Consider the following 15998-nt stretch of genomic DNA (forward strand, 5'->3'; position numbering starts at 1 on the left):
ACTCATGAACTTGGCAAATGGCACCTATTCGTTGCCACAGCTTCAGCTACTATTTCCCAGTTCTGTCCTGCTAGAGATGACTGTGCTATGAAGCAAGACGGCAACATCAGACAACAAGTAGAGAAGGAAATACAGTGTAAAACCTCCACTATCCGATATGTCCTCATGTGCTGCACACAAGGTGTCGATTAATCTTCTTAGCTGTTGTGAAAGGGTTTTTATGAAAACAACTATGTGTTGTGAATTTCCTGTAACTGATCTGTTTCAGGAGCCTTAGCTTTGAAGCATTCCAAAAACTTGTTTCAAATTGGCATGGTTTGGCCCGAGATTTCTACAGAGAGCTTAAGAAAGGATTTTCAGCAATTGATATTGGTAAGAAGACAATTTCATGTATTTAAAAAAAATGTATTTCTGAATATTACCTAAAAATGATTAGTGCTAATTTAATTGCACAATAACTATATACAATGCCTTGCAAAAGTATCCACCCCCCTTGGCATTTTTCCTGTTTTGTTGCCTCACAACCTGAAATTAACATGGATTGTTTAAGGATTTGCATCATTTAATTTACAGAAAATGCCCACAACTTTGAAGATTTTTTTTATTACTGTTGTGAAGCAAACAACAAATAGGACAAAATAACAGAAAAAGTCAATGTGCATAACTATTCACCCCCCTAAAGTCAATATTTTGTAGAGCCACCTTTTGCGGATATAACAGCTCCAAATCCCTTTGGATAAGTCTCTATGAGCTTGCCACATCTTACCACTGGGATTGTTGCCCATTCCTCCTTGCAAAACTGCTTCAGCTCCTTCAAGTTTGATGGTTTGCGTTTGTGAACAACAATATTTACGTTATTAAAGTAAGGAGTGGAGAGAAAGGATTTTAACAGTGCTTACAAATAATAATGAAAAAACAATAATTTCAAAATATAACAATAATTTTAATGAGAATATGGTTAAAACACAAACAGGGCCACTTTAATAATTAGTGGTCAACAATTCATAGTAGAGGCAGATATTCAACAGAAGGGGCTTATTCGTATATTAACCCAACATGTTTCGCAATAGCTTCATCAAGGGGTATATGAATCAGAGAAGTGAAAAAAACTGGCCAGAGATACAAAAATGAATTAAATTCAAAATATACAAACATAAATATATTATAGTATAAAGATACATATGTATCTCTTGCCAATGCCCACCCCCAAGGAAGGTGAACCTACTGCGCCAGACCTCCCGAGGGCATCCACCACCGCGGGGGACCAAGTGCGGCCACAGAAGACACACAATGTAAAAAGGCTACAAGTGCGTAAAGAAAGGAAAATTGAATGTATAGGGTACATTGGGAAATATATTTATAAAGTGTACATATTTCTGTGAAAAAAACAAAAGTGAGAGAGGACTAAATTTATTATTGAGTACTCACTTAAAATAGATCATTTCAGAGCATGGGGTGGAGGACGTCTGAGAAATAAGGAAAAATGTGAAATCCAATGGAAGAATGCTGGGTAACTCTAAGAAAGGAAGGGAAAAAATAATAAATAAATAAATATATATATATATATATATATATATATATATATATATATATATACACACACACATATATAAAAGAAGACTAAAAAGAAGGTTTCTCTGTTTTCTTCATTTTAGTCTTCTAGCAGATCTCCATACAGTCCTGGTGGGTCTTTTGGAGCAAAGCATCATCTCCCCAGTGCATAAGGCAGAATGGTTCCAGGGGCATTACCTCAAAATGTTTACAGTTCCCTGAAAAAAATGGGGTATCTTCTCCATCTTGGATCTCAGGGCTCTAATGTCTATATTCAGGCCCAGAAACTCTCCATGGAATTCATGAGGTCTGTTATAAACAGAAGAAAAAACAGCGCCAATCTAAGTGCAGTATTGTTGAATCAAAGACATTTAATTTGTGAAGTTATGCACTCACACTCTACCAGAAGGTTTCAGGCACATCATGTATCTAGAGGGCATCGCAGGGCTCTCGAGGAGAAGCGGTAACTCGTTCGGCTGTATCTCTAGTCCGGTGGCGCCGGTGGTTCCCAGCGTCGCACGGCTTGGTGTAACAGCGCCAGGGAGGTCCGTTCGTCCGTTCGTTGTTATGTTGAGGGGCGCACTGCGATGACGTTTCGTTGTGGTTTACGTTGCACGCGTTCGGAGCATGCGTGCTCCTTCATCAGGCATCTGGGTTACTATGTTTGGAGTGGTTTAAATAGGGAAAGGGGGCAGTTCTAATTAGTCGTTTAGGTTCCACCTTATGGGGCGGAGCTGTTCCGACCAAAGCATGGTGTTGATTGCTCATGTGTTGCAGGCTGGTTGTATGTGATTATTGTGTGTGTGTCCATCAATGTATGTGGATACAAGTTGGATAGTGTGGACAAGATGTGGGAAAAAGTGATAAGAGTTGGAACTTTTTTATTTATTTAATTGTTTTAAAAATTGTTTTAAAAAATTATGAAAATACTTGTTAAAGGTATAAAATAGAAGTGGATTTTGCAAGAATTAAAAGAAGGTTGTTAAAAATTGAAAAAATACATAGAAAATACATATAAAGAATATATATATATATATATATATATATATATATATATATATATATATATATAAAAAAGAAATTTTTTATATATAAAAAATATATATAAAAAATATATAAAGAATCAATAAAAATAGAGGTAAAAATAAGGATAAAATTACAATAGGAATACAAATAACAATAAAAAAACAATAAAAATAAAAATAAAAATAAAGATAAAAATAAAAATAAAAATAAAAATAGAACTAGGAATAAAAATAAAATTAAAATGAAAAAGGGGCAAAAAATTGTTAATTAAATTGCTGAAGGTATATTTCTATGGTGGGTATTATGACATAACATGGTGAGAGACATGTATATTGATAGGATTTGATATTGTGAGAATTTGGTACTGTAAAATACAATAAAATGGTGTTAAAATGAGACGTGGATGTTAGAGCAGAACATACACATACATATATATATATATATATATATACATACACATACACACACATACACACACACATACATATATATATATATATATATATATATACATACATACACATACATACATACATACATACGCATGCACACGCACTCGTACGTGTGTGAACCCACTTATAGTGGGATCAGAAAAAGGCGCGTGGATACTGATTTGTGGAGGTGAGGGCGGGGGGGGGGGGGAGAAGGGGAGGGGGGAGGGGGGGGCGGGGGCGGCTAAGCAATTTTAAGTCTCATTAAAAAATCTCATGGAAAAAGTGTGATGGGTAAAAATTAGACAACTGAGTTGATTTCTATGTCCTCGTTGAGGCCTCCAGGCGTGAGGGTGTCTAACGTATATATCCAAAAAGTTTCCCTCTCGCAGAGACGTTTGAAACGTTCTGCGAGGGGGAAGGATCCAGGTATCTGTTCAAGGGCCCATACTTGCATGCCCTCTGTGGACCCTTGATGGTGTTCTTTAAAGTGTCGTGGGATAGTGAGATTGGAGTCCCCTTCTACTGATCGGCGATGTTCGCCAAACCTTTTTCTTAGGGTACGAATGGTACGCCCTATATAAAGTAGATTGCAAGGGCAGCGGATTGCATATATTACAAACTCAGAGGAGCAGTTGTAGAACTCTTTTAGTTGGTATGTGTTGCCCTTTGTCGTAAAAGATTTTTGGCGGTGTTGGACAAATTTACAGGTGAGACATTTTTGTTTCTTGCATTGGTACATGCCCTTCAGGGTGAGGAATGTCCTGAGTGGCTTTGGTTTGTTATCGGTTTTTAATTTGCTCGGGGCGATAAAACTTTTTATGTTGCGTGCTCTACGATATGTTATCTTGGGGGTATCTGTTATGGAGGTTTTTAACAGAGGGTCTTCTAGAAGGATACTCCAATGGTTTTTGAAGATTTTTTCCATTTTTTTGTGTTGGGAGTGATATTGAGTAATGAATCTGGTGCTGTGAGTTTGGGAATGGACAGTCGGTTTGTTCGGTGTGGTTTCATGTGGTTGGGGTGTGACCGGGTGTGTTACTGGCTGGGTGTCCAGGAATTTGGTGAAGGCTTCATCTACTAGGGTGGGGGGATAGCCTTTGTCTTCAAATTTTCTTTTAAACAGAGTGCCCTGCTCGATATAATCTGAGTTGTGAGTACAATTTCGTTTTAAACGATTAAATTGACTCTTTGGGATATTGGTGATCCACCTTGGGTGGTGGCAACTTTGGAAGTGTAAATATGAATTTCCTGCAGTGGGTTTTATGTGGTTTCTTGCGAAGATGGTTTTATTGATATGACAGAGTTCAAGATCTAAAAAGGGTAAGGTATCTGGACTGGATTCAAAAGTGAAAGATAGGCCTAGATCATTAGCGTTACAGTGTGAGACGAAGTGGTCTATGGGTGGTCCGGTGTTGTCTCATATGATGATAATATCATCTATATAGCGACCTATGTATATAATATGCTCTGTATATGGATTGTTGTTCCAAATGTAAAGAGTTTCCCAGAAGCCCATTGTCAGGTTTGCATAGCTAGGTGCAAAATTGGCACCCATAGCTGTCCCTTGGGTTTGTAAGTAGAATTTTTTATTGAAGGAGAAGTAGTTGTGGGTGAGGCAGAACTTTGTGGAATCTAAGATAAACTCTGCTTGTGCAGTTTTTAGGGATGGGTCTAGGGCTAAGAAGTGTTTTACTGCCTGAAGGCCAACAGCATGGGGAATTGAAGTATAGAGGGAATTGACATCTAAGGACACCCATTGGTAGGTGGGCTCCCAGGAGTAGGTTTTTAGGATCTCTAGTAGGTGTGTACCATCTCGTATGTAAGTTTGGAGATTCTGTGCCAGTGGTTGCAGGAAATGGTCAACGTAGATAGAAAAGGGGCTGGTTATACTTTCCATTGCGGCAACAATTGGACTCCCCGGGGGATTCTCTGAATTTTTATGTATTTTGGGAAGGTGATAGAAATAGGGAGTGTTATAATATGTTTTGGATAGAAAGGAAGCTTCTGCTTTTGTAATAATATTATCTCCAAGGGCTCGTTTTATGAGTGCTTCAGCTTCTATAGAGAAGAGGGGGAGCGGGTCACTTTTTAAGGGCTTGTATGTGTTGTTATCGGAGAGTAGTCTGTTGGCCTCATTTTGATAGTCTTCCGAATTCTGGATTACTATGCCACCTCCTTTGTCTGCTGTTTTGATGACAATAGAGTTATTTTTTGCTAGACTTTGGAGAGCCCGGGCTTCTTGTGGGGTGAGGTTGTTCCTGTGGTGATGCAGGGGGGAGGGGGGTGGCCTTAATTTACAAAGTCGTTTGATATCTGCATACACAACCTGGTAGAAACTTTGTATGTAAGGGCCTTTTGCCTGGCTGGGGTTGAAGATGGATTTTGGCCTAAGAGAAGTGTGTTTTATTGGGGGGGAATCTGGTTGATAATAAATGCAAGAAGTGTCTGAGAGACTAATGGTGGTGACGGCGGGGTCTTCATTCATATTGTATAATTCTTCCAAAATGGCTAGGCAGGGATCATCTTGGTATATATTTTTTGTACATAAAGGAGAGGTATTGTACATACTGGGTATTGTGGTATTGTTGGGATTTTCCTTATTGGATTTGATATTGAAAAAGCGTTTCACTGTGAGATTACGTATAAATTTGTTTAGATCCACAAATAAAGTGAAAGGGTTGGGCTGGCTGGTGGGTGCGAAGTTGAGTCCTTTATTAAGTAGAGAGATTTCATCTGGGACCAGGGTATGTGAAGAAAGGTTGTAGATTTTTATAGTTTGGCAAACTTTTCTTTGGGTTTTGTTTCTTCTCCCCCCTCTTCTGCCTCTTCTAGTTTTCTTTTTTGTGCAGGTTGAGGGGTTAGGACTAAAAAAGACTGGTCGTCTGTCTGTGTGGGAAACTCGAGAGGGCAATTTTGGACTATTTGTGAATAGGTTTTATATTGACCCATTGGAATGTTAGTATCATGTGTGCTTTGGAGAGACTGTTTTACAGGAACATCCGGAGTGGTTGTATTGGAGGTAGCCTGATTACTCTTTTTTGTGTGTCCTGGAGGGGTATTATCACCTCTATTGGTATTATTTTTATTACTATTTTTGTGTTGGTTGGGGGTGTTTGTTGGTTTGTTATTAATTGCACTGTCAATAGGAGTAGTGGTATATTTTCTATTTTGTAGGGTTTCTATATTTCTTTTTGGTTTTCTATACCGTTTAGGTTTTGGTTGTGAGGTGTGGGGGCTGTTCTCCCTTATGGGTTCTGGATTGTAGGACGATATGTGTTGTGTTGGTTGGTTGGTGTGTTTTGAGTATGGATGTTGGGAGGGATATTGGGAGGGAAGTATAGGAGGGTGGTGGGTTTTGAAGGGCCGAAAGGACGGTGGAAATTGGATCTGCATTAGAGGCACTGGAGCAGAGTTATTGGTTTTCCATTGGAAGACCCTTTTGTTGTTGTAGTCATCCACATCTCGTCTCATTTTTTTGAGTTTTGCCTTAATTAGTTTATCTTCATCTAATTTTGTTTTTTTCTTTAGTAGATCTAGCCATGTGCTGGGAAGGTTTGGTGTCTCCTTAGTGAGGTTTAGTATCTGATTTTTTAGTTTTTCTGAAAGAGACGTGCTTTTGAGGTCACGCTGTTTCAAAATGATGTTTATCCATTTTTGGGAACAAAATTCAGAGATATGTTCCCATTCGGTTTGGAGATCGGGTGAGAGGAAGGCACATCTAGTTTTTATTCTGAGGCCCCTCGGGGTAATTTTGGAGGAAAGGTAGTTTTCAAGAAAAAACTTGTCCCATTTTTGGTGATTAAGTGTTATGATTGAATCCTCAATTTTTCTAAATAGTGTGCATAATTTCATATATACATTCTCTCCTATTTTGAAATGTACCTTGAAAAAGTCTTTTGGGAATTGCGAAAATAATTCATCTAAAAAAACGTATTTGGAATGCTCTACTGATTGAAGCATGTCCATTGTAGAAAAAAAAAGAAAAAAAAAAAAAAAGAAAAAGGGAGGGAAAACTGGAAAAATTGGAAAGAATAATAATGAGAAGTATAAAAAATATATATAAAAAAATATATATAAAAAAATATATATACAAAATAATAATAATAGTGGATAAAAGATAAAAGAGATATATAAAAGATATATATATATATAATAAAAACAACAAATTGATTGATTGTTAGGGGAGGGGGATGTGGATGTGTGTATGTGGTATTGTTATGGGAGTATCTGGGCAGGTCGATGCGCTTGTGTAACTCTTCTGATGTGAGTGGTATGTGTATACACACGTGGGCGCATGTGTGTATGTTTTTTTGTCCATAAAGCAGAGCTGCAGGCACAAACTTCTAGTGAAAGTACAGAGTAAGAAAAAATTGTTTTTTTGTGCGTTGCGCTGCTGGATTATATATGTCCTGGATGGGGGGAGTGAGGAAGGAAAAAAGAGGGGGTTTTTTATGGGGGAGGGGAAAAAGGTTTGGGGAAAAAAAAAAAAAAAAAAACGCTGAAGTTGATAAATTGGTGTGGCGGATTTAGGGATGTCAAGTCTGCTTATCACAGAGTTTTGCAATCCTTGCTGTGTATGTCAGTAAATGCAGCAGAAGTAATGGATAGCTGGCAGGATCACAAATTATAGTCCACAGTTACTGGTTGTGGAAAATAGTCATAGAAAGGGGATGATTTCTTTAGCACAGGCAGGTAGGCAGCATGTTCAAGGATAGAAGGTACCTTGTAAAAGACATATAAACAGAAGAAAAAACAGCGCCAATCTAAGTGCAGTATTGTTGAATCAAAGACATTTAATTTGTGAAGTTATGCACTCACACTCTACCAAAAGGTTTCAGGCACATCATGTATCTAGAGGGCATCGCAGGGCTCTCGAGGAGAAGCGGTAACTCGTTCGGCTGTATCTCTCGTCCGGTGGCGCCGGTGGTTCCCAGCGTCGCACGGCTTGGTGTAACAGCGCCAGGGAGGTCCGTTCGTCCGTTCATTGTTATGTTGAGGGGCGCACTGCGATGACGTTTCGTTGTGGTTTACGTTGCACGCGTTCGGAGCATGCGTGCTCCTTCATCAGGCATCTGGGTTACTATGTTTGGAGTGGTTTAAATAGGGAAAGGGGGCAGTTCTAATTAGTCGTTTAGGTTCCACCTTATGGGGCGGAGCTGTTCCGACCAAAGCATGGTGTTGATTGCTCATGTGTTGCAGGCTGGTTGTATGTGATTATTGTATGTGTGTCCATCAATGTATGTGGATACAAGTTGGATAGTGTGGACAAGATGTGGGAAAAAGTGATAGGAGTTGGAACTTTTTTATTTATTTAATTGTTTTAAAAATTGTTTTAAAAAATTATGAAAATACTTGTTAAAGGTATAAAATAGAAGTGGATTTTGCAAGAATTAAAAGAAGGTTGTTAAAAATTGAAAAAATACATAGAAAATACATATAAAGAATATATATATATATATATATATAAAAAAGAAATTTTTTATATATAAAAAATATATATAAAAAATATATAAAGAATCAATAAAAATAGAGGTAAAAATAAGGATAAAATTACAATAGGAATAAAAATAACAATAAAGATAGGCCTAGATCATTAGCGTTACAGTGTGAGACGAAGTGGTCTATGGGTGGTCCGGTGTTGTCCCATATGATGATAATATCATCTATATAGCGACCTATGTATATAATATGCTCTGTATATGGATTGTTGTTCCAAATGTAAAGAGTTTCCCAGAAGCCCATTGTCAGGTTTGCATAGCTAGGTGCAAAATTGGCACCCATAGCTGTCCCTTGGGTTTGTAAGTAGAATTTTTTATTGAAGGAGAAGTAGTTGTGGGTGAGGCAGAACTTTGTGGAATCTAAGATAAACTCTGCTTGTGCAGTTTTTAGGGATGGGTCTAGGGCTAAGAAGTGTTTTACTGCCTGAAGGCCAACAGCATGGGGAATTGAAGTATAGAGGGAATTGACATCTAAGGACACCCATTGGTAGGTGGGCTCCCAGGAGTAGGTTTTTAGGATCTCTAGTAGGTGTGTACCATCTCGTATGTAAGTTTGGAGATTCTGTGCCAGTGGTTGCAGGAAATGGTCAATGTAGATAGAAAAGGGGCTGGTTATACTTTCCATTGCGGCAACAATTGGTCTCCCCGGGGGATTCTCTGAATTTTTATGTATTTTGGGAAGGTGATAGAAATAGGGAGTGTTATAATATGTTTTGGATAGAAAGGAAGCTTCTGCTTTTGTAATAATATTATCTCCAAGGGCTCGTTTTATGAGTGCTTCAGCTTCTATAGAGAAGAGGGGGAGCGGGTCACTTTTTAAGGGCTTGTATGTGTTGTTATCGGAGAGTAGTCTGTTGGCCTCATTTTGATAGTCTTCCGAATTCTGGATTACTATGCCACCTCCTTTGTCTGCTGTTTTGATGACAATAGAGTTATTTTTTGCTAGACTTTGGAGAGCCCGGGCTTCTTGTGGGGTGAGGTTGTTCCTGTGGTGATGCAGGGGGGAGGGGGGTGGCCTTAATTTACAAAGTCGTTTGATATCTGCATACACAACCTGGTAGAAACTTTGTATGTAAGGGCCTTTTGCCTGGCTGGGGTTGAAGATGGATTTTGGCCTAAGAGAAGTGTGTTTTATTGGGGGGGAATCTGGTTGATAATAAATGCAAGAAGTGTCTGAGAGACTAATGGTGGTGACGGCGGGGTCTTCATTCATATTGTATAATTCTTCCAAAATGGCTAGGCAGGGATCATCTTGGTATATATTTTTTGTACATAAAGGAGAGGTATTGTACATACTGGGTATTGTGGTATTGTTGGGAATTTCCTTATTGGATTTGATATTGAAAAAGCGTTTCACTGTGAGATTACGTATAAATTTGTTTAGATCCACAAATAAAGTGAAAGGGTTGGGCTGGCTGGTGGGTGCGAAGTTGAGTCCTTTATTAAGTAGAGAGATTTCATCTGGGACCAGGGTATGTGAAGAAAGGTTGTAGATTTTTATAGTTTGGCAAACTTTTCTTTGGGTTTTGTTTCTTCTCCCCCCTCTTCTGCCTCTTCTAGTTTTCTTTTTTGTGCAGGTTGAGGGGTTAGGACAAAAAAAGACTGGTCGTCTGTCTGTGTGGGAAACTCGAGAGGGCAATTTTGGACTATTTGTGAATAGGTTTTTCTTCTGTTCATATGTCTTTTACAAGGTACCTTCTATCCTTGAACATGCTGCCTACCTGCCTGTGCTAAAGAAATCATCCCCTTTCTATGACTATTTTCCACAACCAGTAACTGTGGACTATAATTTGTGATCCTGCCAGCTATCCATTACTTCTGCTGCATTTACTGACATACACAGCAAGGATTGCAAAACTCTGTGATAAGCAGACTTGACATCCCTAAATCCGCCACACCAATTTATCAACTTCAGCGTTTTTTTTTCCCCCAAACCTTTTTCCCCTCCCCCATAAAAAACCCCCTCTTTTTTCCTTCCTCACTCCCCCCATCCAGGACATATATAATCCAGCAGCGCAACGCACAAAAAAACAATTTTTTCTTATGAGGTCTGTTACTTTCTGACGTTTGTGGACCTTAAGCACACCTGCATCTGTATCTGCATCTCCCCATATTTCCAATGCACCAGTTTTTATTTGCCTTTGCTGTGGGTTCCCTGACATTAGGGCTGTCTTCTGCACCCCAGGTATTCACCAAATTGCAGGCCCCTGTGTTAGACTTGCTGCACTCCACGGGCATCCCCACTGAGGGATATTTAGACAACCTCCTCTGAGCAAACATCAAGGTGCTAGCAGACCATATTTATCACAACTATCCGGACTTTGCAGAGGTTCAGCTGGGTCCTGGACCTTTAGGGGTCAGTGCTGCAACCAACTCATTGCTTCTAATATCTGGGTATTATTCTAGATACAACTCAAGCCAGATTTTTCCTTACTCAGACATTCTGCTCCCAGATTCAGACTTTTCAATTTTGTCTTGAAGAGTCCTGGGACTGCTGGTATCCTCTATGAGGCAGTTCCATTTGCTCCTTTCAACTCCAGATGCCTACAACACAACATTCTGTAGTCATGAGACAAGTCATTCCAGACCTTGGACAGACCAATTCAGCTGATACAGAAGGCCAGTTTGTGCTAGAATGTGTGCTAGATTGATGCCACTTGAAAAGTATTAGGGATTTTTTGTGTGTATGTAATGTAGAAATAATTTATAGATGCACTCATAAAGTATGATGGTGAACTTAAGTACCTACATTTAATAATGGATAGAACAGCAGGTAAAGAAATGTACAAAACGTGTAATAAATTAATATATCATCCAGGTTAGCCCTTGGGGCAGTGGTGGCTGGTGAAGTTTTAGGATGGGGGGGCACCAGACCCGCCCTTCCTTTTTGACCCCTCCTACTTGGTGGAAATGGGCATGGTTTCAGCGAAATAGTAGGCGTGGCTCCAAGGTGGTGTGGTTAGCATCTGAGATGAAAGAGGGATGGAGGGAGAGCGGTGGAGGGACAGTGGGCCCAGATCCTTCACAACAATAGAAATATGTGTATTCTAGAAAGTTTAACAATCAGCAGATAAAAATACTCCAAACTCCTGGTGTTAGCACTTCAATCATCCTGACACCATGGTTGTTATGGTGTCAGGATGATTGAAGCACATTATTTCTATTATTACATTTTAATATAAAATTAAATCATTCAACTCACCATAATGCAGAATCAGTGGGACTCCTGAGCGTGTCACCTGTCCCGTTGCCTGCCACCAGATGCCATCAGGTGTCCCCAGCGAAGTCCGTCCTTACATGCAGCCTGTGTCCCATCATATGCAGCCTGTGTCACATAAAATGCAGCCTGTGTCACATCAAATACAGCCTGTGTCACATCAAATGCAGCCTGTATCACACAAAATACAGCCTGTATACTCCATAATACTTCAAGTTGTTTACGTATGAATAACAAAGCATTAGAATAATAATTATAGAATAATTGTTACATGTCGAACCTGTTTACTTATCTTCAAAAATTGTTCCTGTCTATTATTCATTTAGTTTTCGTTTAGAATTAACCCCCTTTGTGTTGTGATGTCTCCATGCCCATGACCCTTTGACTGTCTTGCAACAAAAAAGCATTATCGCAGTAAAGCCGTGCAAAGAGCATTGATGACATACCAAGCATATTGTACTTACAATAACCATTGATCAGATTTGTTTTCTCAAGTTATAGTTTATGTGTGATGGGAGCCATACCCCATCCCTTTATAGAGGTCACTTAGCTCCATCTGCAGTCATTGCAGCCACCTTTCCTATGTCACTATTTGAAAAAGCCATTCTCAGGGTTAAATGACTATTCAACCTATCAGTTCAGTAGAAGTGAAGGCTCTTTGGCAAAAGGCACAAACGCTGATATATCCACAGACTGATTAAGCTTTAAGCAAAGTGTAGCGTTGTGATGGTGCATGCTCAGATACTTATGTAATTCACCATCTTGCAGGGGAACTGTTCTGAAAGGTACAGATGAACATGAAAGGCAGAGGGAATAATTTAACACAACACATTAAATTAGGAGCTTACCTTCCAGCAGCTCCACTCGGGCTGAAGAATGGAGCTGCCGACATCACTTCCAGTTTTCGCATTACACGAAACTCAGAAGTAACCTTTAGATTTAAACAACAATGCTCCCGTCCGTAGTGATTCCATGAGCAGAAGCTACTCAGCGCTTTGTACTGTGCTGCAAGGCGGGTTAAAAGCCCGCAAATGAAGCTCCACGTCTGCAACCTAGTGATTGCATTGACGTGGTGCTTCCCATAGTGCACTGCATCTGGCGCCCGAACATAGTCCACTTAGTTAAAGGCCTTTTTTTCTCTCTATCTCTCTTTAAAGGGCCTTTTAAAAAAAATAAAATAATTTGGGACTACAGGAGGGGGGCGGCACCCGGGCACCCCCTATGTACAGGCCGCCACTGCCTTGGGGAATCCCAAATTAGGTGTAGTTGTTTAGACCAATACGTGGAGTTCCCTTAGGTCTGCTTTACAAATCCCTAATCTTTGGAACCAAACAAAGATTAACCACTTGCCGCCCGCCCTATAAGGAATTGACGGTGGCAAAGTGGTTGCATAATCCTGATCGGACGTCATATGACGTGATCAGGATTATGAGCCGCTGCGCTCCCCCGGGGGCACGCATCGTGGCGATCGTTGTTGCGGGGTGTCAGTCTGACACCCGGCAACTACGATCTCGGTAAAGAGTCTCCGACGGAGACTCTTTACCACGTGATCAGCCGTGTCCAATCATGGCTGATCACAGTGTAAATAGCCGGTGATCGGCTTTTCCTCACTCGCGTCTGTCAGACGCGAGTAGAGGAGAGCCGATCGGCTGCTCCTCTGACAGGGGGGGATCTGTGCTGATCGTTTATCAGCACAGCCCCCCCGAGGATGCCCACACTGGACCACCAGGGATGGCACCAGACCACCAGGGATGTCCAACAAAAGGTAATCCTCCCTAGACCACCAGGGATGCCAGTCAGTGCCACAATGGATGCCAATCAGTGCCCACAATGGGCATCACTGATTGGCATGCATTATTGTTTGGCACTGATTGGCATCCATTAGTACAGTATAACAATACAATGCCGCCTATGAGTGCCCACCTGTGCCGCCTATGAGTGCCCACCTGTGCCGCCTATCAGTGCCCACCTGTGCCACCTATCAGTGCCCATCCGTGCTGCCTATCAGTGCCCACACATGCCCATCTGTGCCGCCTATCCATGCCCATCTGTGCCACCTATCCATGCCCATCTGTGCCGCCCATCCATGCCAATCCGTGCCAGCTATCAGTGCCAATTTGTGCCACCTATCAGTGCCCATCCGTGTCGCCCATCCGTGTCGCCCGTCAGTGCCGCCTGTCAGTGCCCCCTATCAGTGCCACCTATCAGTGCCACCTATCAGTGTCCATCAATGCCACCTCATCAGTGCCACTTCATTGGTGCCCATCAGTGCCGCCTTATCAGTGCCCATCAGTGTAGCCCCATCAGTGCCCATCAGTGAAGGAGAAAACGTACTTATTTACAAAGTTTTGAAACGGAAACAAAAAAAACATATATTTTTTTTAAAAATTTGGTATTTTTTTATTTGTAGCGCAAAAAATAAAAACCGTAGAGGTGATCAAATACCACCAAAAGAAAGCTCTATTTGTGGTACCGTGTAGCATGACCGCGCAATTGTCATTCAAAGTGCGACAGCGCTGAAAGCTCAAAATTGGTCTGGGCAGGAAGGTGTTTAAGTGCCTGGTATTGAAGTGGTTAAGGAAGCACAGATACATTTGACACCAAATATGACAGTTTCCATCCTAGATCTCACCTAAACTACTGAACTTCTAATGGGCTTAGGAAGAAAATAACAGATATTTCTTCTATCATTCTCTTCCCCGTGATCTTCATGATCTTTCCCAAAGTGTTTCCTTATTCTTAATACAGTAGTAGTACCAATAATACAGAAGATCTGGGCAGAAGAGCACATGTACACACACACACACACACACACACACACACACACACACACACACACACGCTATATTACTATATGTTTATCTTCAGGATATGTTTAATACCAATTAAATCTTTGAAGCAGTATGAAATTTCTAAAAAAAAAGTGTATAATAATTTTCTTTATCTGGTATTCAGATCATGATGGAAAAATAACAGCTGCAGATTTAAGAGAAGCATCCAAATTGGCTGGATTATATTTCACAAACAAAGAGCTTGAAGAAATGCTACAAGTGGCAGATAAAAATGGAGACTGTGCAGTGGATATAAGTGAATTCATTTCCATCATGCTAAAAACCACTTTGTTTTAGTCTACACACAAGCAACCACAGTTAGTATTACTCAGTTTCCTTTTCCTGTCTGCGGACCCTGTGTAAGTGGCTCCAGTGTTTTTTTTTTTTTTTTTTTGTTTTTTGTTTTTTTTATGTGGTAAATGCAAAGGGCTCTTGAATACCTTCTGCCCAGTTTTGACTACTTGTGTTTTATCTTTACATGGTAACCCCATATCATTAAACTTTTAATAACTTCCCAGTTCTTAGAAAGTGTTATCTCTGCATGGTTTTAAATGGAGTTTGTAGTTTCCACAGAATTTTACTTTTGGTATTTATTTGTGTTAATTTTTAAACATTCACTGTGACATTTGAAGGGGTAATTTTTTCATGGCTGTGATAACTGGGCATTAACTGGACATTGCAGTGTTGGCACCCACTGACAGCACTGGTTTCAAACTAATGACTGGGCACCATGCTGAATGAATGGTTCCTGATCATTTGATCATGGCAGCCAAAGACATCCCAAGAATATTGCTGAACTGAAACAGTTCTATAAAGAGGAATGGTCAAGAATTACTCCTGACCATTGTGCACGTTTGAACTGCAACTACAGGAAATGTTTGGTTGAAGTTATTGCTGCCAAAGGAGGTTCAACCAGTTATTAAATCCAAGAGTTCACATACTTTTTCCACCTGTACTGTGAATGTTTACATGGTGTGTTCAATAAAAACATGGTAACACTTAATTCTTTGTGTGTTCTTAGTGTAACCACTTGCTGCCCACCCTATAACAAAAGCACGGCGGCATAGTGGTTTTAATATTCTGACCGGACGTCATATGACATGATCAGGATATTAAGCCACTGCGCACCCCCGGGGTGCACATCGCGGCGATCGTTGTTGCGGGGTGTCAGTCTGACACCCCGCAACTACGATCTCGGTAAAGAGTCTCCGATGTCATATGACGTGATCAGGATATTAAGCCGCTGCGCGCCCCCGTGGGCGAGCATCGCGGCTATCGTTGTTGTGGGGTGTCAGTCTGACACCCCGCAACTACAATCTCGATAAAGAGTCTCTGAAGTCAAACGTCACTTCTGCCCAATGGTCTTAAACTTGGTACATTCAGCCTGCCCATTAATAATTTGAACTAATAATGGGCAGAGATTTGAACCGTGTATTGCTAG

General features: G+C 40.4%; 1 protein-coding gene across 1 annotated transcript in view; it reads left to right on the forward strand.

Annotated features, from left to right (window-relative positions):
• LOC143930233 (uncharacterized) overlaps positions 1-15560 on the forward strand; it is a 43175-nt gene extending 27615 nt beyond the window's left edge. Inside the window, exons 4-5 of the mRNA XM_077454374.1 lie at positions 269-372; positions 14682-15560. Of these exons, the coding sequence (XP_077310500.1) occupies positions 269-372; positions 14682-14854 (277 nt within the window). The 3' untranslated portion in view covers positions 14855-15560. The remainder of the gene's footprint in view (positions 1-268; positions 373-14681) is intronic.
• Positions 15561-15998: the final 438 nt, after the last annotated feature.

The sequence above is a fragment of the Lithobates pipiens genome, unplaced genomic scaffold, assembly GCF_037356315.1.
Source record: "Lithobates pipiens isolate NorthernLeopardFrog02 unplaced genomic scaffold, aLitPip1_a1.2 Scaffold_25, whole genome shotgun sequence".
In the NCBI taxonomy this organism is placed as follows: domain Eukaryota; kingdom Metazoa; phylum Chordata; class Amphibia; order Anura; family Ranidae; genus Lithobates; species Lithobates pipiens.